The sequence below is a fragment of the Dipodomys merriami genome, unplaced genomic scaffold, assembly GCF_024711535.1.
Source record: "Dipodomys merriami isolate MVZ:Mamm:240054 unplaced genomic scaffold, mDipMer1.0.p SCAF_8, whole genome shotgun sequence".
Taxonomy (NCBI): domain Eukaryota; kingdom Metazoa; phylum Chordata; class Mammalia; order Rodentia; family Heteromyidae; genus Dipodomys; species Dipodomys merriami.
The window spans coordinates 12,294,771-12,319,680 of NW_027206401.1; the positions used below are offsets into that span (position 1 = coordinate 12,294,771).

At 43.5% G+C, this 24,910-nt stretch overlaps 1 protein-coding gene across 1 annotated transcript in view; it reads right to left on the reverse strand.

The window, feature by feature from the left end:
• The window catches only part of Ust (uronyl 2-sulfotransferase), a 264,792-nt gene that overhangs the window by 95,172 nt on the left and 144,710 nt on the right, over positions 1-24,910 (reverse strand). Inside the window, exons 3-4 of the mRNA XM_070010871.1 lie at positions 16,361-16,516; positions 6,808-6,887 (exon numbers count right to left, since the gene is read on the reverse strand). Of these exons, the coding sequence (XP_069866972.1) occupies positions 6,808-6,887; positions 16,361-16,516 (236 nt within the window). The remainder of the gene's footprint in view (positions 1-6,807; positions 6,888-16,360; positions 16,517-24,910) is intronic.

Here is a 24,910-nt window from a genome sequence, read left to right on the forward strand (position 1 = left end):
ATCGAGGTTCAAAGCCAGCCCAGGCAGGAAAGTCTGTGAGACTCTTATCTGTAACCTCCAATTAACCACCAGAAAACCGAAAGTGGGGCTGTGGCTCAACTGGTAGAGCGCTTGCCTTGAGCTGAAGAGCTCGGGCACAGCGCCCAGGCCCAGAGTTCAAGCCCTGTGACTGACAAAAACAAAAACAAAACCCAAAAACCTGAATGCCAGAGGTCACAGAAAAAATTTCCCAAAAAAGAAGTTTTAGATGACTTATAAACTCAGATCAGATGGTATAAGAGCCTCTCTGGAGAAACTTCTAACCATGAAAGAAGTGTCTATTCCTTTCCCTTTCCAGAGAGTGAATCCTTTTGGAAGTGGCTAATCTTCCCTTTTCATAATACGTTTGGGCTGTCAACCCTTGGTCATTTGGGCATACATAGCTTCCTCATGATCGGGCAAAGCCCAGGTACATGTCAATGGCACCTAAGATGCCAGGATACCACGGTGCTACACCAGAGAACATTGCTGTGCGCATCGCCCACCCCACCCATCTCCACATTTCCATTAATCTGCCCCCAGGAAACAATGAGAATCCTTCTCTCTTCACCCTCCGGGAAGCAGGGATTTCCCTTGTGCAGCTAACTTGCTTTACAAGAAGAAAAGTGTGCCGATCTGGAGGTCTAAGGCTTTGATGTTTGTCAGCCAGTGAAGAAGATACTCTGAAGTGTGGGAGGGGCCATCTAAAGAGGAGGATGTGGTAGTCTGGGGACAGTGAGGGGCTGTCTGAAGGAGAAGGGTAGGGGCAGTTCATGAATGGTCTTTTGCTAGAAGCCAGTCACAGTAACTGGAGTTTTGTAAGTATTGGGCACCGGTGGGGCCCAGACACAGAAGTCATCCTCCATCCTCAGATCCTGAGCAGTAAGACAGGACCAGGAGAGCTCACAAGACAGGAGCACAGGAGACAGAACCAAATTCAGGTCTCTGGTGAGTCCTGAGGAGATGCAGCAGCATTTGAGGGGAGAAATGGAGGCAAATGAGGCAAAAGGAATCGATGGCTGGCCCCTTGCAGGTATGGTACCTGCTCAGGGAGGATGAGGGAGGTACAGCAGGAAGTAAACCACTGTCAAGGAGCAGCAGGAAATAAACAATACAGTATTTATTCAAAGAGAGCTTCTAGATTCTTTTCCTCTCTGATGGGCTACTCCTGTGGTTACAGAGACCCCAGGAAGGGAGCATCCCTGTGGGAAGCATAGTGAGGTAGACATTGAAAGAGTAAACTAATTAAAAAAAAAAAAAGCTCTCCTCTTGAAATCAAACTCTCAGCTCTGTTTAAGAAGGTGAAAGTGTTATACAGGATTGTGAGATGCAGAGAAGCCACATTTTGGGAAGTTGAATCAGATTCTTTATTAGAAAGCCGGCTACTGGGAACAGACACATCTTACCCCCCCCCCCCCTCCGAAACTTGCAGTCTGCAATGCACTTGATACCGTTAGGAAACTGAGCCACGAGAATAGTAAAGACAGAGCTTAAAAGCAATCTCAATAAGCCAGATCAACTCTAATGGAGAGTAGAAGAGGGAAACCATGGTGGGTGACCTGAGGAGAGTCAGGAGACATGAGGCATGGTGCAGTAGCGGCAGAGGTGGAGGAGCTTAAATAGGATCGTGGTCAAGGGGCAGGGTCACAGGGAGATGGAGAGTTCAAAAAGTCTCGAGAGTTCATGGTACAGGTCTGGCAGATCTGGGAACTTATTGTCCAAGTCCCTGCCCCATCAGCTTCTAGTTCAAAAGCCTATTACCTTTGGGTGGGGGTTGGGGAAGTGGATTTCACTTCTAAGAGTTTTCAGAAAGTCTCCATTACCCACCAAGATGCCAAGATGGCACCAGTCAGACCCAGTATTTCTATTTCAAAAGCTGCATTAAGTAAGCGCTAATCTCAATTTTTATTGTGGCATCTGCGTCCAAGTTTGAGGCATCTGTCTTGGTTCTGAAAGAATTCAAGGGCACAGAATCACAAGGCACCACGTTGCTAATGAGACTCCCAACACAAGGCCACAGTCTGAACCAAATTGAATTATGCAAATGATGAGATCTGATTTGTTTGCTTCAGTAACCCCAGCAGAGGGCAACTTTGTTCACTGTCAGCCATTAGGGCTTCACTTGAAAGGAGAGAAAGTATCAAAACACCTCTCCTTAGACATGGCGCCCCAACTGCTTCCCGCTGAGTGACTTTTCATGTTTTTGTTTTAACAAGTTAGTCTTGGCATTGGGGTTTCTCAACTGAGATGAGAAAACAGAAGTAGAAGCAGGGAAGGGGGAGGGAACATGAGTAAAAAGGAAGGAGGATGGGGAAAAAGGCGAAGAGGAGTTTGAAGCTGTTTAGCACAGTGACAGCACTACGCCTATGGTTCAGTTGGACTATTTTGATAGCATCAGGCTCCAAGGTAGGGCTTCTTAAGATTTTTCCCAGCAAGAGCCTAGTTAACCTGTAAAAAACATCATCTTAACCCCTCCCCCACCCAGAAAAACGCAAATAACCCATGATGGGAAGAGGGCAGAAGGTGCCTTGAGGCTGCCCGAGTCTTTCCAGTTGGACACTCTAGCAGAGACACTGTTCATGTTGGACAGTGAATATATATCCTAGACTGGGCACAGCTGGTTCATATCTAGACTCATAACTCCACAGGAGGCTGAGGTCTGAGGATCGTAGTTCAAAGCTAGCCTGGGCAGGAAAGTCTATGAGGCTCTTATCTCCAGTTAGTCACCAAAAAAAGAGCTGGAAGTACAGCTGTGGCTCAAGTGGTTGACCATCATTAGCCTTAAGCCCAAAAGCTCAGGAACAGTGCCCAGACCGAGTTCAAGCCTCAGGACTTACACACACACCACACACACAATTATATCCTAAAGTTCTTTCAACAGCCAGAAAATAACACATAACACCACAGCACACAAAAATAGAAGACTGAACTCGAATATCCCATCACAGAGCTGTGTCTTTGTGTCCAAGGTCACTTAGACACAATTCTCTAGTTGTCCAAGGAAAATGTGCAAAATTCTGGCCCCAGGTATGTGAGAGTTCAGAAATGGCATGGAAGACTAGCAAGGTGGACTCTTTGGGAACCTAGACTGAAGTCTGGGGGTAGAGGTGGGAGGGGAGGGGTCTTTGTAGAGCTGGAGACTTCCTCTCAGGCAGCCAGAGAAACACCTGAGGGATGGAATAGGACGACTTCCTACACCTGCATTAATGGAACTACATGTGGCCAAATGGCTCCTGGAACTCAGGAGAAAAGGAGGAGGAGAAGAGCAGGGAGCCAAGATGATGAGGGAAAGAACCAAGTGAGCTAGTGACAGGCAAGCACTTCACCTCACTTGGAAGGTCTGCATTTCACGCAAGAAGACCATAATTGATGGAGAAAAAGCGACAGCAGGCTGTCTACTTTATTGTAACATTATATATATCCTTCCAAAGTTCAGACCATGTACAGGTTAGACTGATTCTTCCAGTCTACTCAGCAGTAGATCTTGCTGTTGTGGGAAGGTTGGAAATACCCAGAAAGAATAGTTACAGGGTTACAGTGTCATTCTTTTCATTGTACCCAATATAGAGCTGTTAGCAAAGCAAGTCCCTCCCCTGTCCTCCCTCCTTCCCTATGTCCCTCCCTCCCTCCCTCCCTCCCTCCCTCCCTCCCTCCCTCCCTCCCTTCCTTCCTTCCTTCCTTCCTTCCTTCCTTCCTTCCTCTCCTTCCTTCCTTCCTTCCTTCCTTCCTTCCTCTCCTTCCTTCCTTCCTTCTTCCCTCTCCTTTCCTTTCTGCTTAAATCTAGGCCTGGCAAGCGCTCTACCTCCACACCCTCCAGCCCTTTTTGCTCTAGTTATTTTTCAGACAGGGTCTCCAGCTTTGCCCAGGATCAACCTCAGACCAAGATCATCCAACCTCAGCCTCCCACATAGCTGGGATTACAGACATGCGTTATGCCCTTGGCCCAAGGGCAGGTTTCCTAAGAGCAGCCTAATCATCTCTGTGCCTTAGAACTCAAAGCGTTCAAGCCCTCTTACGGAGCCCCAACCTAGTTGTCTCTGCCTCCCCCCCGCCCCCCTGCCAATTTTGCTTGAGGACTTCCTTTGTATGGTCACAGCTTTCCATGGAGGCCTAAGAAAGGTTGCTTTTTTTTTTTTAAAGTAAGGGTATGCCCTTGAAAAAAAGAAAGGCTGGTTTTTGACCTCCCAGGTTCTAGGAGGGTTAACAGTGGTCTGCAAGTGGATTCAAGTTCGGTTCATCATGCACTGATTTTTATGACAGTCTTATCAGCGCCAGGCCCCAGCCCTGGGCTATGGGGTGGGAGGAAGAGAAAGGGAGAGGGTTCTCACAGAGACCACATCGGGCCAGCCCAGCTTGGTTCTGAAGCAGGACAGTGAGGCCCTCTGCTCCTGCTGGGTCTATTCCTGAAGCTGTGGAATACGTTCCTGCAGCTCCTCTGGGCCAGGTTTTGCTCTCTGTTCCTTCATGGGTCTAGAGCTGACCCAATCTGGCACCCAGTGGACGGCCTTCCATGGGAAGAAGTTATTATGCCTGCCAGGTCTCGGGGAAGCCTCGTGACCTTGTGCCTCGTGGGCCTCCCACTCGGCTGTGGGATGGACTCAAGGACTCTGAAGGCAAAGGGAGCTTGCCAGCCCACTGCCGAACCCCAAGTTCTAGTGTGACCCCGAGCGCCAGCTCTCCGCTGCTCTCTGCATATGGGCTGTCCTCTATGAGGTGGATGTATCCAAGCTCTCAATGTTCAAGCCATCGAGACTACTTTCTCGTGTGCATATTGGATGGCAGAGGCCATGAAGAAAGATGGCCGCTGGGCTGTGTGATAGTGAGTTTGGCTTCTCATTAGACGTTTACATTGTCCTCGGGTAACGATTCAAATCGGCGACGCTGCAGTTGGTGTGGGAAGCAGGAGGAGTTTATGACTGGACTTGGCCGGTCTGAGGGGCAGAGCGGAGGAAGCGCGCCGAATTGCAGGGAGCAGGGAGGTGGGGCTGTCCTCCTGACACGTCCCACAACACTGGGCCTAGAAGACCTCCCAGTCCCGCAGTGTGTCACTCTGTGCAATGACACACCGGCCTTGGCTTCTGGAGGAAAGAGGCAGGGTGCAGGGTATACACACACACTGGCCAACCCAGTCATGAATCATTTTATACAAATGGCTGCAGGGCCTGCCGTGGGGTCACTGTGGATAATCGGCAGGTGTCCTGTTCACCCTCTGGGGGGTGTGGGGGAGCACATTACCGGGAGCATGGAAAACTTCAGGTCTAGGAGACTCCCTTGTAAAGATGAGGAGCCTCTCCTCTTCTCTGTTTAATAATGTGCTTTCCTGAATCTCTTTCTCTTTGCTTTTAATTGGCTCAGGGCCTATGGGCCAGCAGGAAGCTCCTTTGAAAGCTAAAACCACCCCCCAGCATCCTGATCTTGGCAGGACAGCCCTCTGAGCCTCTGGCTCCTTACAGCAAGCCTCCTGGGGTGACCAGCCCAAAGGGGCAATCGAGCCAGCATCAACTTACAAGTAGAACCTACTAGGTCAGGGCAGAGTGCCCTGCCCTCTGGGTGTGTGAGACACTGTTGTTCCCAGGTTAAAACGAGGGAAATGCTGTCAGACTGAGGGCCAGGAAGGCCCCAAGCTGCTCAGCAGATCTGCTGTGGTCTATGGGCTGCCAGGGCCAGCGGGCAGAGCAGGGCTTTAAGCGCTACCTGTGCAGGCGTGGGTCACAGTGACTGTAACCAAGGCTATTAACAGGCTGCTGGAACTTGAAGTTTGCATGGTAATCAACAGAGGGTCGAGACAGCTGAGTCTACAGAGCTATGTTAGTATCAGAAGGCTGCAGAAGCTGAAGAAAACACAGAATTCTGAAATGCCTGCCCAGTGTCAAATGTTCAAGGCTCCCAACAATCAAATGGAGTATTAAGAAGCTAGACAGAGGCTGTGGGTATGACTCAATGGTAGAACACTTGCCTAGCAGGCACAAAGCTCAGAGTTCAATCCCCAGCACTGAGGAAAAAGGGAATGGGAGGGGAGGAGAAGGAAAAGGAGGACGGAGGGAAAGAAGAGGAGGGGAGGAGAGGGGAAAGGAGGACAGAGGGAAAGAAGAGGAGGGGAGGAGAGGGGAAAGGAGGACAGAGGGAAAGAAGAGGAGGGGAGGAGAGGGAGAAAGGTTAGTATAGTATTCCTAGGTTGAAATTGTGCAAAACTGTGCAATACAATATTTATATTAAAAGACTAATATCTTGCCTTCTTGTTTGTTTCCATACAAAATCCTGACTTGTGTTAGTTAAAGAATTGTCAGGTCAAACTTATTTTCTCATTAAAAATAATTCTGCATTTTCAGCTGGGCACCGGTGGCTCACGCCTGTAATCCTAGCTACACAGGAGGCTGAGAGCTGAGGATTGTGGTTCAAAGCCATCCTGGGCAGGAAAGTCTGTGAAACTCTTATCTCCAATAAATCACCAGAAAACCAGACATGGCGCTGTAGCTCAACTGGTAGAGCACTAGCCTTGAGCTGAAGAGCTGAGGGACAGCGCTCAGGCCCAGAGTTCAAGCCCCATGACCACCACCACCAACAACAACAAAATAATAATTCCACATTTTTATACTATTTGAGATGGCAGTCTAAGAAGAAATTATATTGCTATCCAAATATTTCAAATTTTGATTCCTCTGCAGCAAAGATAACTAGATTAAAAATGTCTTTTTCAAGGGCAATTGCACTTCCTTGCAAATAACGGTAGATTTGTAGAGTAATTATTCATTAGAAATGAAGTAAGCATTAAACCAGAAAGCGGCTTACCTTGAGAAGTTGAGGAAATGAACGTGCCGAGTGAATAAATAGGGCTGTTCGGCAGTGCTTATATTTTTAATCAGTTCCATCTATTAAGAAAAGTACAAAATTAGCATATACAGGGTCTAATTTACCAAGCCGTATTAAGCTAAAGGTTATCTACTGAACTCCTTCCATACCTCTTTATTTTTTGTAGATCAGAACTTCAAGAATTGGGTTTTAGGTAACATTTATGAACTTTTATATAAGGTTCCTTAGTGAATAAAATAGAACTTTCCAAAGTTATAGTCCTGCAATCTAGTTGAGTTAATCAAGACCATGAAAATGACATGATAGATTAAATAATTTCACCCAAGGCAAGGAGCGTGTGCTGATATTGGAAATGTAAGTAAAAGAATGACGTTAATCTCATTTAAAGTCAAACCAGAAAAAGGGTTAATCATTATTTTCTGTTTTTTCTAAAGACATTATTAGGATTTTCAGAAACATTTGCAATTAGTGCTGCAGACTTGAAAAGTGGGAATAAAATGAGACACTGCCTCATTATTTTCCTCTTTGATTATAAAAATTTATAAGGAAAATATTTCATGGGAAACACACAAAGCCCTAGCCAGACATCCTGGGTTTCTGGTGGGTGGTCATCTGAATTATTTATGTACAGTTATCAGTAAGGCAAGAAGTAGTTTATGTTCATATAAACCAACTTTTATGGTCTTCTGGAACATGTCATGATACAGAAAATGTTTAATAAAATCTGTTAGACATTCCAAACATTCTTAGGACTCCCTCACTTCCGGAATTCTATTTCCCCTAGAATTTCTTATTGACTCCATCAAAATGGACATGGGAAGCTGGTAAAAAGCACATCGAAGATTGTAAGCTTGGATGAGCATCAGGCATGCTGCTTTCATTTTACAAACTAGTTCAAGTTAAAAACTGGACACAAAAGTTGTCATTTGGCACAGCAGCAAATGGAGACTATAATCAAGGCTCTAGATCTCCTTGTTTGTCCTCAACATGACAGGACTCCTGGGCCCCCTTTTTGTTCCAGGGCTGACACATGCATACATGATCAACAAATATTTGCTCAGTGAGTTAACCCCAATTAGTACATGTGTGTTAGATGGTGACCCTACCTCTAAACCCTCTAATTACTTATTCCTGTTCACAATGATTGAAGAAGTGAAACTGAATTTTGAAAGTAAATGACTTTGAGCTCCTGAGTCTAGACTTTCTGTTAATTAAGGGCAGGATTGAGTGAATAATGGTTTGCCCTTCTTCAGATTGAAGCTCAAAGGAAATTTATTGAAGCCTGCCTGGTTAGTTTCTGTTACCCTCTGTCTGCGCAGCTCATTTCTGGTAGTAAAACTTCTCCACTTGGACCCATTGTTAATTCTGAGTGTTGAGGGGTTGACCAATAGCATTGTTGATTGAAAAGCATAACCATAGGCGATTTATCTTCTAGGATGCCTGCTTAGAAAACGAATGCTTGTCTATGCATGTGTTTGGCATAAAGATTATCCATGCATTTATCTTCAGATTATTTGCATGCAAATATTTTCTCTGCACACATTAAAATCATAAAGAAAGCCCCTACAATTGCACAAGAATACTGGAAAAACAGGTCAGAAAAAAATACTTTCACCCATTCAACATAATATTACATTCTCTAAATGCGTGTCAATGTGTTAAATTTAATAAAATAACAGTAACGGTTAGTCTTTTGAGAAGTGTCATAACAGTCATAAAGCTGCCTATTTCTCAAGGAAAAATGGATTAGCGGTGACAAGGGAGAACTCTTTCTAGATGTATCTTTAAACATAGAAGAAAGGTGCTAATGCTCATGTTTATGCATGAGTTCAGAGAGAACAGACAACATTTCCCTCACCCCCATGCATCTCCAAGATTTCAATTTATGGTGCACCACAGCACAGGTTCAATGCCTCATGTTGAAGGTTCTAAGGCCTCATGTATAGGTTCTAACCAGTCTATCACTCACATAATTTGTTCAGTGAATGAATTCAGCCCTTTCTGATCCTGGTACAGTCTTTATTCCGGTGTCAGGTGGAGCTCACAGCATTCTCATTACGATACCTAAGGCAACACAATGCTAGGCTGATGGCATGGTTCAGGTGGTAGAGCACCAGCCATGAGCAAGGAAGCCAAGGGAGAGCATGAGGCTATCTATGTTCAAGCCCTGGTATCAGCATCAAAAAGAAAAGAAAATCACAATGTCAAGTAAACTCACCTCCTGAAGACATCAGAGAGGCTACACACTGTATGTACCAAGACATGCTCTCTACCCCTGAGGTCACTTAATCCTTCTAAACATTAAAGGATTAATTAACCCCTTAGGTTAAATAGCTACATAGAGTGCTTGACCGTTTTACTGACACACGAAGGTAGAGCTAGATTTCAAATCCAAATCTGTTAAATCCAAAAACTCTGGTGCAATGGCTCTCAAATACAAATTTCATCTGGTTTGTATCCCTGAGTTGCTGATTGGATCTGCCTTTTCACATAGAAGCACAATAGCTCTGGAGAAGGAAGAGGGTTTTTGGGATAGGAACACAGATTCTATCTTTCATGGGATGTGTTGAAAAAAGTCAAAGAAGGGCTGGGAAGGTGGCTCAGTGGTAGAGCGCTTGCCTTGCATGCTCAAGGCCCTGGGTTCGATTCCTCAGCACCACATAAGCAAAAAGGAAAAAGCCGGAAGTGGCGCTGTGGCTCAAGTGGTAGAGCGCTAGCCTTAAGCTGAAGAGCTAAGGGACAGCGCCCAGGCCCAGAGTTCAGGCCCCACGACCGGACCCCCCCCCAAAAAAAAAAAGAAAAGAAAAAAAGAAAAAAGTCAAAGAAGAAAAGCACTGAGAAATCTAAGTATGACAGGAATAGAAGAGTAGGTCAGTAATAGAGTGCTTGCCTAGCACGAATCTGGGCCCGTCCAAAGCATTATGCACATACATAAAGAAATAAAAGTATTAAATACCAAAGACTACTTTCAACGAGTTCTAGTGATGGAAAATGGAGTGCATTCTAGCAAGCTGATGTGAAGTTTAAATGTTTTTAAAAAGGTTAAGCGTGTCACAGGATGTATCTATAGGAATAAGTTAGATCACAGTGCATACACTGTTGAAATGGAATGGAGGTTACAGAAAGAAAGAAAGAAAAGGGCAAGAGCCAAACAGGCTTACAATCCAGAGGAGAAACTCACTTGCAGGAAGCAGGTTCTAACTGTCTGCTTTCTAACTGTCTAGGGTGGGAGAGTAGCAAAGTTTTCACCTGAAAACACAGAGAAAACTTTGCTCCTGATTTCTTTAGGAAATGTTTGTCAGCAGCAAGGTATCCAACCCCACTCAACTGTGAATTCTTGTGTCACTCATGAGCAACTAGATACCCTATACTTTGGCAAAGCATCTGAAAAGAAAGAAAGAATGTGTGCTTATTAACACACCAAAGAAAGCATAACTCAGAGGAGAAATGTGGCACCTTTAACTTCAAAGGCTGGAAGGATGGCTGGAGACTTGGGTTACCTGTGCTCTTCCTGGGGGGCAGGGAAGGCCTTCTAGCAGGGGGGAGGAGGAATTCTCCCTACCTTTTTAGCCCAGGATGGTGCACAAAGCAGAATGCATGCATGCCTGCAATGCAAAGGAATTCCACCAGGGGGAGCCATGGTATGACCATGGCAAAGCAAGAGTCTGAACTGTAGAGAAAATCAGACTGACAGATAAAATTGGAAGAAGAGAAGTCTGGTTGCTTCTACCTCCATCCTACCCGCCCTCCCCCCTTTTCCCTCTAAATTTCCATGTAGAGGATTCCGTCTTTGTGGACAGAAATCCAAGACAAGAAGTCCCTGTTTTCAGAACAGGATGGGCTCTTGATTGCTATGGCTCAGAGATAGACTAGGCTCATTCCTTGGGTCAATCTCCAGGTCTGATTGAAGAACCTCCTGCCTTTCCCCCTATGAAGCCAGAAAGGTCTGAGGATCATTTTAAGAGGCCATTGTAAGCCAGGGTAAGGACATGGGATAATGTGTGGACTCTGGACGGCAGGAAAACATCCCCTGGAACTTGAGGGGAAAGCCAGGTGTGGTGGTGCATGACATAATCCAAGCTACTGCAGACAGAGCAAGACCAGAGGACTGAGAGCTCAAGGCCAGACTGGACTACAATGCAAGACTCCAAAACAAAGCAGAAAAAACAAACAAGCACAACAACTTCAGGGAGACATGGCCTCTTTGATAGTTGAGAGACTCCTAGTGAGAATCAATCTCATGCATGATAAACTTTACTTGCGTAGTGGATGATGCATTGTAGTAAAGGTAAAAGTTTCTCAATATGGTAATAGCCTTGTTGCAAAAATCCTTTGCTAGAGCTGTGTACATGTCTTTTCTAAGGAGTCCCTCTCCCCGCAAAGGCATAATATTTGGGAGCTGGCTTGACAGGTCTGTCTTGCATTTGCAGAAAGAACAAGAAATCAGTCTCTCTCTCTCTCTCTCTCTCTCTCTCTCTCTCTCTCTCTCTATATATATATATATATATATATATATATATATATATATATATATATATATATATATATACATGACTTTCCAGGAGATTTCCATGCTCATAATTTTATAGAACCATTTTCTAATGGTTCCCCACTGTCTACTTAGCTTAGCATGCAAAGGTCTCCAGGGCTGGACCCCCATCTCTTTGAAGTCTTCTATGCATTTCTCTTGATTTACATAGTTTCAATCAGTTTCCTATGCATTCTTATATGTCCCTATAAAATAAGAGGAAGATAGCACTTTTCTAAAAGTATAGCTTTAAGGATTAGAAATCCGCTGCACAGCGTTATGTCTAATGCTTCCTAACTAGCATTCGCAACAGATCCTCACTAAATATGAATGAATGAGCAATGGAGAGGTGGCATCCAAAAATTAGCAGTGTCGGTACAGGGCACATGCCTGTAATCCCAGTATTCAGGAGGTTGAGGAACAAACATGAGTTTAAGGTTAACCTATATTATATTGGAATAAGACCCAATCTAACAACAACAACAACCACAGAAAGAACAGTTAACTTTCTTTTCTTTTTCTTTTTTTTTTTTCCCTCCCAGTATTGAGTTTGTAGTCAGAGCTTACTTGCACATGCATGCTTAGCAAGGCACAACCAGCTAAGCCACAACCAGCCCTTTTGGTTTTAGTTTGTTTTCCAGCTGAGGTCTAGTGCTTTTGCCTGGCTGGTCTCAGACCTTGGCCTCTTATCTCTACTGCCTTTGTAGCTGGGGTGACAGCTGTGAGCCACTATTCCTGGATTATATTTCAAATAGGGCTGTGCTAACACAGAGGCAATCCTCAAACCATGGTTCTCCTATATTCATCTCGAAGTAGTTTAGTTCACAGGTGTGTACCACAACACCCAACCCTAAGAGAACCTTCTTGATTGAGCAACCTAGAGGATTGTGCCTTTGGGAAGCTTTGGAGGAATCTCTGTAGCCTTTGGGCTTTTCCCGCACTGAACAGGATTTATTGAGGTAAGACTCTATTTTTCAGTTTTATTTCTTTATAGCCATAGTTCAGATTTGGAACTTGGAGCAGGCGAGAGCACTGGGAGGAGGAGTTTCACACCTTGCACAGAGCACCGTGCTGTACTGTTCGTGAGCTGGAGGCGGACACGCTCTAGAGTCCTCGGGCGCAGTGTGGTTGCCTCTCCCACCTTCGTGAACATTTTGCAAGGCTTAGACCATTTGAAGATCTGCCGAGTGCCCTTAGCGTGGATGGGAGTTATATAGTCGAACAGGTGCCTTTTCTGGCATGACTGTGGAAGGAAGGAAGCTAGTCCAGAATGCCACAAATGGAATTGCAAATGCTGTGGGGTTCAGAGAAGACTTCCAAATGCTCACGCAGAGTTCCCTGACTAAGGCCCGGTGAACTAGCTAGGTGAACTCCGTGGAGGAGGAGTTGGCCCAAGTGCAAACGCCCAAGGTATTTCTATTTCTCCAAGAGCAGATGTAACAGGATTTTTATAGCCAACTCAACATTTGGTGTCTCCATGTTTCCTTTCCCCTTCACAATCCCTTTAGTGTCTTATTCCATTAAATAGATTTTTAACATTTAATTGTGTGTGCACACATGTGTGGGTGTGTGCACACACGTGCATGTGCGCCCGTTACAGGAAGAAATGTCAAGTGAATATGACCGTGGCCTTTGTGTATGATTGGAATGGTATAGAGTTTATTTGTGAGTAGTTTCAAAGGTGAAGAGAGTTCGGTTGCACCTGAGACAGAAACACTATGTATTTATTTATTTTTATAAACAATGTTTTCCTGGGAACTCATTTTCCCAGTTCTACAGTTGAAGGGGGAGAGGGGGAGACCAACCACAAAAGTCTGACTACTTGCCTAGTCATTCATTCTTTCATAAAATTAGCAAGAAGAGGAGCTATTCATACCAGGAAATATTTCCTGAATAGATTACGTTAAAATAACATTTCTTTCTCTGCTTGCTTTATTCCCTTTGAAACCTTAGTGAAAGGAATGTGTAGGATCAAGGACACGTTTTCTCAACATTACTGAGCGACGTCAGACTTGGTTGCTTGTCTGGCTGTTTCCTGGCTGCTTTCTTCAAAAGCCAGGTTCAGGTTGACTGGCTCCAAAGAGGCCACTGTCACTGTCATTAGGTTGTTTTTTGTGTTTTTTTTTAAATAGCGAAATTGTGTATTTGTTTCTGCTACTTGATCTCAACCTTCACCTTAGGTTGTGAAAACTTGCTTTCTAATTTAATAGGGATCTGTAATAACGATTCCTGACCACAGGAATCAGAAATGTCTCAGCTATATAATACACAGATTATGCTAGAAGTAGTATAAATATATCACAGAATCACAGGGCCGAAAAGGACCTAAAAAGATTGTCTAGTCCATTCCCTGGCTTCCAGACAAGCCAACCATTCCAAACAGATGAGAGCTAACCTATATTTTAGAGCAGAAAGATGACTTTGTCTTTAACCCTTTCTTGGACCTAGCAATCTGTATACATTGTTAGGAAATTATCAACCTTTCAAAATGATTCCATTACAGTTAAACTTGTATTCTGTTTTCTCATATTTAACATAGGGAATAAGGTAGGTTTATCTGTGTAAAATCCCACAGCATACTTGGTTTTGCTGGTGCTATGACGTGAACTCCAAGCGTCCTGCTTGCTCAGCTTGCTTGGTCATAATGGCACTCTGCCACCTGAATCACACCTACTATCTGATTTTTGCTCATTAAGTAGAGATGGCATCTCATAGACTTTACCGTGTGGGCTGGCTTCAAACTTTGCTCTTTCAGGCTTCAGCCTCATGAACCATTGGTGCCTAGAATAAATATACTGTATTTTGTGTTCTTGGCACTTGTACATTCCTGAATATCCCATGTCTAAGCCTTTAGTGACCTTTGTCTTCTATTCTCTGGGTTATCTGTATCCTCTCCAGCAGTGGCAATTAAAATCTAGCAAGTGTGTTTTATGAGTCACCCAAGAACTGAGCATGGTTTCCACATACCGAAATATTTAAACAGTGGATATACTCTAAGACTTAGAACCAAAGGAAAAGTGAATTTAATCAGTGTAATAAAGTCACAAGAACATAGGCTATTTATTCTTTCAGGTAGTTAAAGTACCTAATCATATTTACTCATTAATTAAGGGAATCAAAGAGAATGATCCCTATTAAATAGTTATGCATCTAAAATATGATACTTGTAAATGCCATAAAACATAATTTTTTATTGGAATCTATTTTGAGGGGGGTCACCTCAAAATATCTTTGGCTCGTTGGCAATGCCTATTTATTTGTTGTATTGGTAATGACTGTTTAAGGTTGATACTTAAGCTCTATTTTTTGGTGCCAGTCCTGGGGTTTGAATTCAGGGCCTAGTAGTTGTTCCTGAGCTTTTGTGTTTAATGCTAGAGGTCTACTACTTGAGCCATAGCTCTACTTCCAGCTTTTTCTTTTCTTTTCTTTCTTTTTTTGGGGGGGGGGTGCTTAATTGGAGGTAAGAGTCTATTTTCCTGCTCAGGCTGGCTTTGAACCATAATTCCCTGAGCTCAGCCTCCTGAGTAACTAAGATTTTAGGCATGAGCCATCAGTGCCCTGCTTAGACCCTCTCTTAAGAGAGCTTTCAAAGGAATGGTCATTTTGAGCTTTGTTTTGTGCATGACCTAAACATACCAGTGTTAGGGAAAATACAATTGGCTTACACCACTTTGGGGTCCCACTTTGACCCCAGATAAAAAGATTAAAAAAATAGGATAAATAAGTCATAAGTGAGATCTAAAGTGAAGATTATCTCTACAAAATAGAATCAGATAGAAATTCCATACATGTGAACCCAACCAGACAGCAAAACATGTGGCATTTATTCCACATACCATGCTCTGTATATTGGCTGGGTGGGGGTGTGTGCATGTGTGTGCGTGCGTGTGTGTGCGTGCGTGTGTGTGTGTGTGTGCGTGTGTGTGTGTGTGTGTGTGTGTGTGTGTGTGTGTGTGTGTGTGCATCTTAAGTTTCTTTTTCTTTTTCTTTTTTTTTGCCAGTCTTAGGGCTTGAACTCAGCACCTGGGCACTGTCCCTGAGTTTCTTTTGCTCAAGGCTAGCACTCTACCACTTGAGCCACAGCACTACCTCTGGCTTTTTCTGTTTATGTGATGCTGAGGAATCGACAGGGCTTCATGCATGCAAGGCAAGCACTCTACCACTAGGCCACATTCCCAGCCCCCATCCTATGCTTCTAAGAGGACAAAAACAACTTCTGGAGACCAGGTTGACAAACTTGACCCTCAAAAATGATCGTTGAGGAAGTGGCACTGTAGCTCAAGTGGTAGAGCACTCGCCTGGAGCTGAATTGCTGAGGGACAGTGCTTAGGCCCAGAGTTCAAGCCCCATGACTGACAAAAAAAAAATGATCGTTGAGTGTACCATGCCCAACTTTTCTCCTTTAGCCAGCATCACCACGGAGTCCATTGGTGTTACCCTATAGAGAGATTTACAAACCAGGCTTCACAGGGTCCTAGCAGAGCACAGCTCTACTCCCCTGATCTAGCATGACCCTGTGTAGGTCAGCTCTACTTGGGCGAGGTTGATCCACACAGTTGGGGAATTCTTCTGTCACTTCTGAATACCCCAAAGCCTGCTCTGAAGTTCAGATTCCCCATCAATCAAGCAGACTCCTGGCCATAATGCAAAGAGAAAATGCCGGGAAGAAATGCTAGAAGAAAATTTTATCATTTGGGCTGTGAGGATGTCAGATTATTTATACTTTGGTGCTATTTACTGCTCTGAGATGTGTTACTTATTGTAGCTAAATAGACAGTGACTAATGTATACCGTCCATCAACTCTAACAAGAAGTTTCCATTTAGGTAGACTTCTCAGATTTTAGAGTTCCTGCACAAATCCTAATTTCCCTTCTTCTAGCTGGCAAAAATACAGCAAGAATGTGAAACTCGGGTATTTATTCACAATGTCCTGTAAGGCACCCAATAATTACATGAGTGAATGGAAATAAAAGACAACAGAACAATGGGAAAAGTCAACTTACTTGTTCGTTTTTAGTGAGCCTGGTTTTGTTGTGGATGTCAGATGTGACCAGATTGAATCCATGCTTCTCTGACAGGATTCTCAGAAGCAAGACCACAGTGCGACTGCCACACTTGCCTACCCTGTTGTACACCACCTGGCTGGGGAAAGGGAGGACCTGTGAGAAGAGAAGACAGCAAGCATGAGACCTCTGGGATGCTTCCCTCAACCTCAGAGCAAGGAACGCTGGGTGAACGAACGTAAGTGAGCTGTCATGTGAGCGGGAACAGTGAAGTCACATGTGCAGTGTGCATCTTCACAGGCTACGGTGAGAACCCTGCTTATTCACACCAGCACACACCTGGTCTGGCCACAGTGCCTGTGGTTTAAAGGCTGACTGTTAGCGCCACATTCTAGATAAATGTGTGCTTTCATGGAAATCCTTTCTTTCATACTTTATCAATATAGAGCGATCAAGGCTGAAATGCAGCCTGGTACAGTTGGCTCAACCCAATAATCCTAGCTACTCAGAAAGCTGAGATCCAAAGGATCGAGGTTTGAAGCCAGCCTAGGAAGAAAAAAAATCCATAAAATCCTTATCTCTAATTAGCCAGCAAAATGCCAGCGCTGGGGAGTGGCTCAAGCGAGAACGCCAGCCATGATACAAAAATAAACCTGTAATCTTAGCTACTCAGGAGGCTGAGATCTAAGGATCACAGTTCAAAGTCAGCCTGGGCAGGAGATTCCGTGAGACTCTAATCTCCAATTAATCACCGGAAAATTGGAAGTGGTGCTGTGGCTCAAGTGGTAGAGCACTTGCCTTGAGCTAAAGAGCTCAGGGACAGCGCTCAGGCTTAGAGTTCAAGCCCCATGACCAGCAAAACAGAAAACAAAAAACCTGAGTGAGAACCTGAGTTCAAGGCTTGGTAGCAACATACAAACACATACACAATGCTGATATATAATTCACCAACCATGGAATTCATCTTTGTAAAGTGTACCATTAAGGAGGGGGGAGAGGGTTAGTATATTCAATAGGCTACGTAAGTGTCACTATCAATAAATTCCAGAACATTCCCATCCACACAAAAAGAACCTGTTAGTAATAATTTTCCTTCCTCTAACTATGCAAGACCCCTGGAAACCATGTATCTCTTTCCTGCCTCATGGTGTTGTTGCTGCATTCTCTAACATCATAGAGATGAAACCATCACGCATTGGCCTTTGCTGCTTGGCTTTCCAGTAGGTTGTTTTCTAGGTTCCTTATGTTGGGATATGACTCAATGCTTCATTCTTTCAGCTGGTTGAGTAACATTACATTGTATGAACATACCGGGTTTTGTTTATGCAGCCTTGGGATGATGGACACGGCGATGACTTCTGCTTCGTGAACCACTGTGACTAATGCCGCTATGCACATTTGTGTACATGTGTTTGCACAGACATATGTTTTCGATTCTCTTGTGTATATACCTAGGAAACTGCTGGGTCTATGGTAACCCAATGTTTAATTTTTTTTTTTGAGGAGCTGCCAAACTTTTCAATACAGCTGCATCATTTTATATTCTCATCAGGAGGATGTGAGAGTTCCAATTTCTCCGCATCCTTGCCAACACTTGTTTCTGCCTCTGTGTGTGTGTGTGTGTGTGTGTGTGTGTGTGTGTGTGTGTGTGTCTTAATCTTTATTCCAGTCAGTGCGGTGGGATGTCACTGTGGTTTTCATGTGGATTGCCCCCAATAACTAATAATGTTAAACATCTCTTCATGTGGTTTTCGGTCATTGCATAGTTGGTTTTTTTTTTTTTTTTGGAAGAAATGAGTATATAAAATTGAGTTGCCTTCTTGTTGCTATGTTTTAAAATATACATGCACATAGGAGATGGTAGTCTGATTTCATACTTTTGCATGTGGAAATCTAATCATTCCAGTGCCATTTATTTGTCGGAAGCATTATTCTTTCCTCAGTTAATTGCTTGGCACCCTTCTACACCATCCACTCACCATACTCACAAGTGTTTATTTCTTGATTCTTAATTCTATTCCATTGATCTATATGTTTATCCTTAGGCCAGAACCACAAAATTTTTTTTTTACTAGGATAACCTTGGGTAAGAGGGATGAGCCCTTCCAACTTTGTTCTTGATTGTTCAAGATAGTTTTGAGCAATCTGAGTCTCTTGTGGTTCCAACAATATTTTCAGATCAACTTGTCACCACCCCTGTCCCCAAATGGCAACTGAAGTTTTGAAAAAGAATTGTATTTGATATGTAGATCAGTGTAGGGAGTACTGCCATCTTAATAATAGGAAGTATTCCAATCCATGAACATAAGGTTGCTTTCTGCTTATATAGTGTATATGCCTCTGCATACTTTATATTCCTTTTGCTGAAGTTATTATTTTTAATATTATAAATGAAATTGCTTCTTTATATTTGGATTGGCTGTCCACTAATAGGAATACAATTGATTTTTGTATATTGGCCTTATATTCTACTATCTTGTTAAACTCATCTGTGAGCTCTAATATCTTTCCTATGTATGTGTGTCTAGCAGGGAGAGGGGGGGTGATTCTTTTGGATTTTCCATGTGCATGATGATCATCATGGCATCTGTAAATAGAGATAGTTCTATTTTTATCTTTCCCATATGTATTCCTTTATCTATTTTTCTTTCCCAGTTGCCCCAGGACCATGGTTTTGATAGAGTACAGGAGCCATTATAAAAAGTATCTATGATTATTTATGTTCTTAATAAAGATATTATTTCCATCTTGAATGCTTAGAACAATGCCTGATGAATGAAAATCAAAGGATTTTCTCATTCAGCAAATCCTCCTTACAAAAGATTATAAGGGGTAAATAAAAAATGCATACATAAATGTACACAACACTTTGTCGTGGTATGCCATTGAACTTGTGCCTTCGTAACTCCAGTTTAACTCACTTTGCTGAGATACGCAGTGTAGCATTTCCTAAATTTGGAAACGGTCATTGGAGTAAAACAAAATGCCTAGATCGCTTGCTTAGGAACTAGTAACTGCCATTTTGGTACAATTCTACTTGATGCTTTTTCTTAAAAAAACAACAACTATTTGTCTTAGCATATATGAGCTGTACAAAAGGATGGGGTTTCATTGTGACATTTCTGTCCATCTACATGCTGTACTTCGATTGTATTCTAGTTCTCTTCCTTCTCCTCCGTGTTTTTTTTTCGCCTATAATCAATACCTCCTTTCTTCAGCCATCTGTTTCTCCTACTGTGGATCCTCACAGGGCCTAGAGGACACCTATACACAAAAAGCCTCAATAGATCCTGATCAGGCTTGATTGCTCTGAGGACTTCAATGGACCAATGAACACTAACAATGATTCTGCTAAACCTTGAAACCAAGAGAATCTTCAAACACTGCTGATGGTTCTAAGCAAACACTGGCAGAAGTCATCAGGGAAAAAGAACGCCACTGTAATAGGGCACTTTCACTCATCAGGTTATCAGTGAGTCTGGTTTTTTGGCAATTAGCACAACTCAGTATTCAGAAAAATCAATCATGTTCAGAGCTATGAACAAGACTCAGGGAGGGTAAAGCCTGCTTCATGCTTAGCAGTGTGCGGCCAGGCTTGGTACTGGTAATCCTAGCTACTTGGGCAGTAGAGATCTGAAGGATTGCAATTCAGGGTCAGCCCAGGCCAAAAGTTAAGTGAGACCTTCATCTCAACAAAAGCATTAAGAAGAGTGGATCAGTCCTTTAATCCTAGGTATGCCAGGGGCATAGTTAGGGGGATTGTGATGAGAAACCACTCCAACAAAAAATGAGAAATTCTATTTGACAACTAGAGCAAAAAGGGCTAGAGCCACGGCTTAAATGATAGAGAACTTGCTCAGCGAGGAAAGGTCCTGAGTTTGAATCCCAGTACCACTAAAATAATTCACTGATATCTTTTGTTGAAATGCACTATTTGGAAAGATGGTAAAAAATAAAAAGGGGAGGGGGTGAATTGTTATGTAGGGCTTGATCCATCTAAGTCCCATGCTGTATATACCTTTTTAGTGTGCATGTGTTCTTGTCCTGGGGCTTGGGCTGGGCTAGGCTCTGTCCTTGAGCTTTGGTACCCCAAACTAGTGTTCTACCACCTGAACCTCAGCTCCACGTCTGGCTTTTTGGTGGTTAACTGGAGATAGGAGTTGCACTGACTTTCCTTTCTGGACTGGCTTTGAACTGTAATTCTCGGCTCTCAGCCCCCTGAGTAGCTAGTATTACAGGCCTAAGTCACTGGCACCCAGCTGTCAAGTGGCTGTGTTTACATTCTTAATCAGAATATTAATACAGAATCAAATAATATCATTGTCTTCTAGTCTTGCTGTGCATTTCTGCAGGAGAATATTATCAAGTGATGTAAGCATCGCTAGCAGTGTCTGTGACCCCTAGAGTGCCACCCTCTTCACCATAGACCATGGACTCATAGAATGACAGGATCTAAGCTTTAGAAGCAACTCAGGTTAATCCATCCATTGCAACCCGTGGTACTTAGCAGGCCACCCGCCTCAGTGCACTGTTTGATTTGGCTAGAACCTGCCTCCTAGTATGCTATCTCAACTCCTCAAAATACCCTTGATGTAGAGAGTATAATTACATTTAGATGAAGAAGAAGCTGAGGCCCAGGGAGATCACTTGACTTTTATTGTGTATGTGCCGGTACTGAGCCTGAACTTTAAGCCTGTGCTGTCCTTTAACTTTTACACTGAAGACCAGCACTCTACCAATTGCGCCACAGCTCCACTTGTAGCATTTTAGTGGATACTTGGAGACCAGAGTCTCCTGGACTTTCCTGCCTGGGCTGGCTTCAAACTGTGATCCTCAGATCTCAGCCTGGTGAGTAGCTAGGATTACAGGCGTGAACCACTAAGGCCTGACCATTTGACACTTTTAAGGTCACCCAAGTAAAACATAGCACTTGACAACTGAAGTCCAACTTTCTGCTCTCCTGACCCCTGAGACGATGCTCTCTTCAACATACAATAAAATTCTAAAATGAAAAAGGGTTTTAGTGGCCTTCTGGGACAGAGATACTATTTGCTTTCTTGTGGCTTGCATTATAGCCAATCTTATGAACTGTGCTGCTTTTCCACAGTCAGTGATTACAACCAGAATGGGTCAGCCATTATCCAAGTCAGTGGAACTGACAGTGGAACTGACAGGAGCTGATTGGCCTCTCCCTCCATCCTGAGGACTCATCCTAGCAAGCTAGTAAAAGCTCAGCATGTCACTCCACCAATGAGAGACAAAGGTGGTAGGACGGATCCTCTGGTCAGAGCATTGGCTCCTTCACCTCAAATCCTGGATAGCGGCAGGCACAGCTGCTTTGGGTATGGTAGGCCACTGCTACCACGAAAGGGGAAAGTAGTAAGCAGCCAGTTATAGGGAAATGTATACGAGACCCTAAATCATTTGGCACAAGCAAATGCCTGCAATGAGAAACTCAACAACTATGGAAAAAGACATCAACCTAAATAGAGCTGCAGGTTTTTTTCTTTTAAAAAAGTTTTACTTTTCTGTTTTTATTTTCTCCATGCATTTTTATTGTTATTATAAAAGGGTTATAGTTAATCTAAGTCAGGTAAAGAGTATACTTCTCTTTGGAAAATGTCACCCCTTCCCTCATTCTTTCCCAGTTTTTCCTTCTCTTCCCAGCCCGCAGGGTATATAGTTAATTTTCAACATAGTGTCTAGTGAACACCACTGCTGCATTTGTTCACCCTCTGCCCCTCCATTTCTGTGCTCCCCTTACTCTCCCAAAGTCAGATAAATGAACCAATGAGACAAAAGGAAAAGAAAACAAAAACAGCAACCAAGAAAACACCTCTCATTTCCATCTCCTGAAGTTAATTTAGATAAATATTATTTCATATGATCAAATGCACATAGGTATTATGCCTTTGTGTTCCTCTTCAAAGAGTATCCTCCTTTGGTTTCACAGACATAGCTAATAAGATAAATAGAAAGTCTCGAATTTAAAATATACTTAGTGTACTTTCTTCAATAGGTATTTGCCGATTGGTGAGTAGAGAACTCTGCTCCACTCCTCCATTGCAGGCTCCCATTACGATTTGTATCCAAGTTGTGAATCCTAACTCTGTCTTTGAGCGCTCTATAGAAAAGCATACACCCAGAGCCTTCATGGGCCCCACCCCAAATGCTTCTTCGTTCTTGGCAACCAGGGTTATATGAATGTTGTGTCTGTGGTTTCTATTTTATGGCCAATTTGTAAAAGTGAAGGGGGCCTCCAAAATATTTCACTCTATGAATTATAGATTTCTATGTTGTCTGCCTGGTAAGTTCTGCAAATGCCACAAATCCCCAAAGCCGGACAGGCCTGTGTGGAGCGTGCCAAATAAACAAAAGTCTTTCCAAAAGCCTGAGCACAGCAGTAACTACCACCAGATGACAGTCCCAAGTTCAATGGCTTACCCCTGTTTGAAGAGGAGACGGGCAAGAGAAGACTTCTTAGGAAGAAAGAAAGAAAGAAAGAAAGAAAGAAAGAAAGAAAGAAAGAAAGAAAGAAAGAAAGAAAGAAAGAAAGAAAGGAAGGAAGGAAGGAAGGAAGGAAGGAAGGAAGGAAGGAAGGAAGGAAGGAAGGAAGGAAGGAAGGAAGAAAGAAGAAAGAAAGAGAGAGAGAGGAAGGAAGGGAGGAAGGAAGGAAGGAAGGAACGAAGGAATGAAGGAAGGAATGAAGGAATGAAGGAAGGAAAGAAAAGAAAGAAACCAAAACAAATCAAGAAAAAACAATAAGAATGTTCTGGACACGACTTTCATGGGACCTGTCTACACAGCACGCAGCTGGGGTGGGTACTGTTTGTAGAATCATCAGTGCTGCTTTGCTAAGGCTTAGTGAAATGACATTTAAGAGGCCTGAGCTGTGGTTTCCTTCCTTTCCTTTTTGGTTTTGGTTTTTGTTTGTGCTGGTGCTAGGGTTTGAATTCAGGGCCTGGACATTATCCCTTAGCCCTTTTCCTCTAATCTGGCACTCTACCATCTGAGTCACAGCTTCATGTCCAGCTTTTTAGTGGTTACTTAGACAGAAGATTCTTACGCTGTTTTCATGCCCAGCCTGCCTTAGAAATTTGATCCTCAGATCTCAGCTTCCTGAGTAGCTAGGATAACAACAGGTATAAGCCACTGGTGCCTGGTTACGCTGAGGTTTTTTTCCGAATGGCTATAGATTTCAATTCCTTGGGGAAACTTTTAAACATGCAGAAATCTGGGCCCTATTCTGATATTAACTGCATCAGATAGAGTGATTGGTTCTCTGTGGCTTTTGGAGGGATGAAGGTGGGAGGCGAGGGCTGCCTGAATGATCCTGGAGTCTGGAGCATTGTGTCTCTGATGTCCTCCTTCCAGATGATGACATGTGTCACAGTGAATACATACTCACCTAGAGAACAGGTGTGCTGCTTCACCAAAAGTGTAGGCTAATAGAACCTCATACCAAATACCGGCAAAGCATCAGCCAAATATTATGCTGAACAGGCACTGACTTTCTTTAATAAGTAGGATTATACTTGGTGATTAACCAGCATTTCCTAGTTAATCACAGTAAGAACAGTCACAGGTAAGGCTCTGCACAGCCTGAATCCAGTCCTGTGGCGCACTGTCCACACGACTCCCAGAGAAGTTCAAGTCACCCCCGTTAATGCTCATGTCCATGTTTTCTGGATGCTGTGGCACAAGGAGCCAGAGATTTTGCACCTCATCTGGAAAAAGGGTGCTGAACATAGGTGTAGACCAGAACTTCCTTTATCATTGAAACCACATATTTGACATTTTCAAATGAAATATACACATAAGAATATACATAAAAGAAAGAGAAGAACACTGAATGTCGCAGTAATTTGTGCTGAGAATATGGGGCCCCAGCCTAACAGATGTGCACAATTATAATTGGGAAACTTTGTGATTTCTGTTTTTTTCTTTCTTTCTTTTCTTTTCTTTTCTTTTTTTTTGCCAGTCCTGGGGTTTGAACTCTAAGCCTGGGCGCTATCCCTGCGCCTCTTTGTGCCTAAGTCTAGCTCTCTGCCACATGAGCCCCAGGACCACTTCTGGCTTTTTTGAGTAGTTTATTGGACACAAGAGTTTCACAGGGACTTTTCTGCCTGGCCTGGCTGTGAATCCTCAGATCTCAGCCTCCTGAGTAGCTAAGATTACAGGGATGGGCCACCGGTGCCCAGCATTTTGGGATTTCTGCAATGGTGCTATTCTAGTTTGGGCATGTAATAAAATAAATATACCTCTTCTCTCCCCATTTCATAATTTTTTTTTTGGGTCCGGTCGTGGGGCCTGAACTCTGGGCCTGGGCGCTGTCCCTCAGCTCTTCAGCTCAAGGCTAGCGCTCTATCACTTGTGCCACAGCACCACTTCCGGCTTTTTTCTTTTTGCTTATGTGGTGCTGAGGAATTGAACCCAGGGCCTCATGCATGCAAGGCAAGCGCTCTACCACTGAGCCACCTTCCCAGTACAATGGCCTGAACTCAGGGCTTTGCACTTACTCAGTTTGTTTGCATAAATTTGGCATTCTGA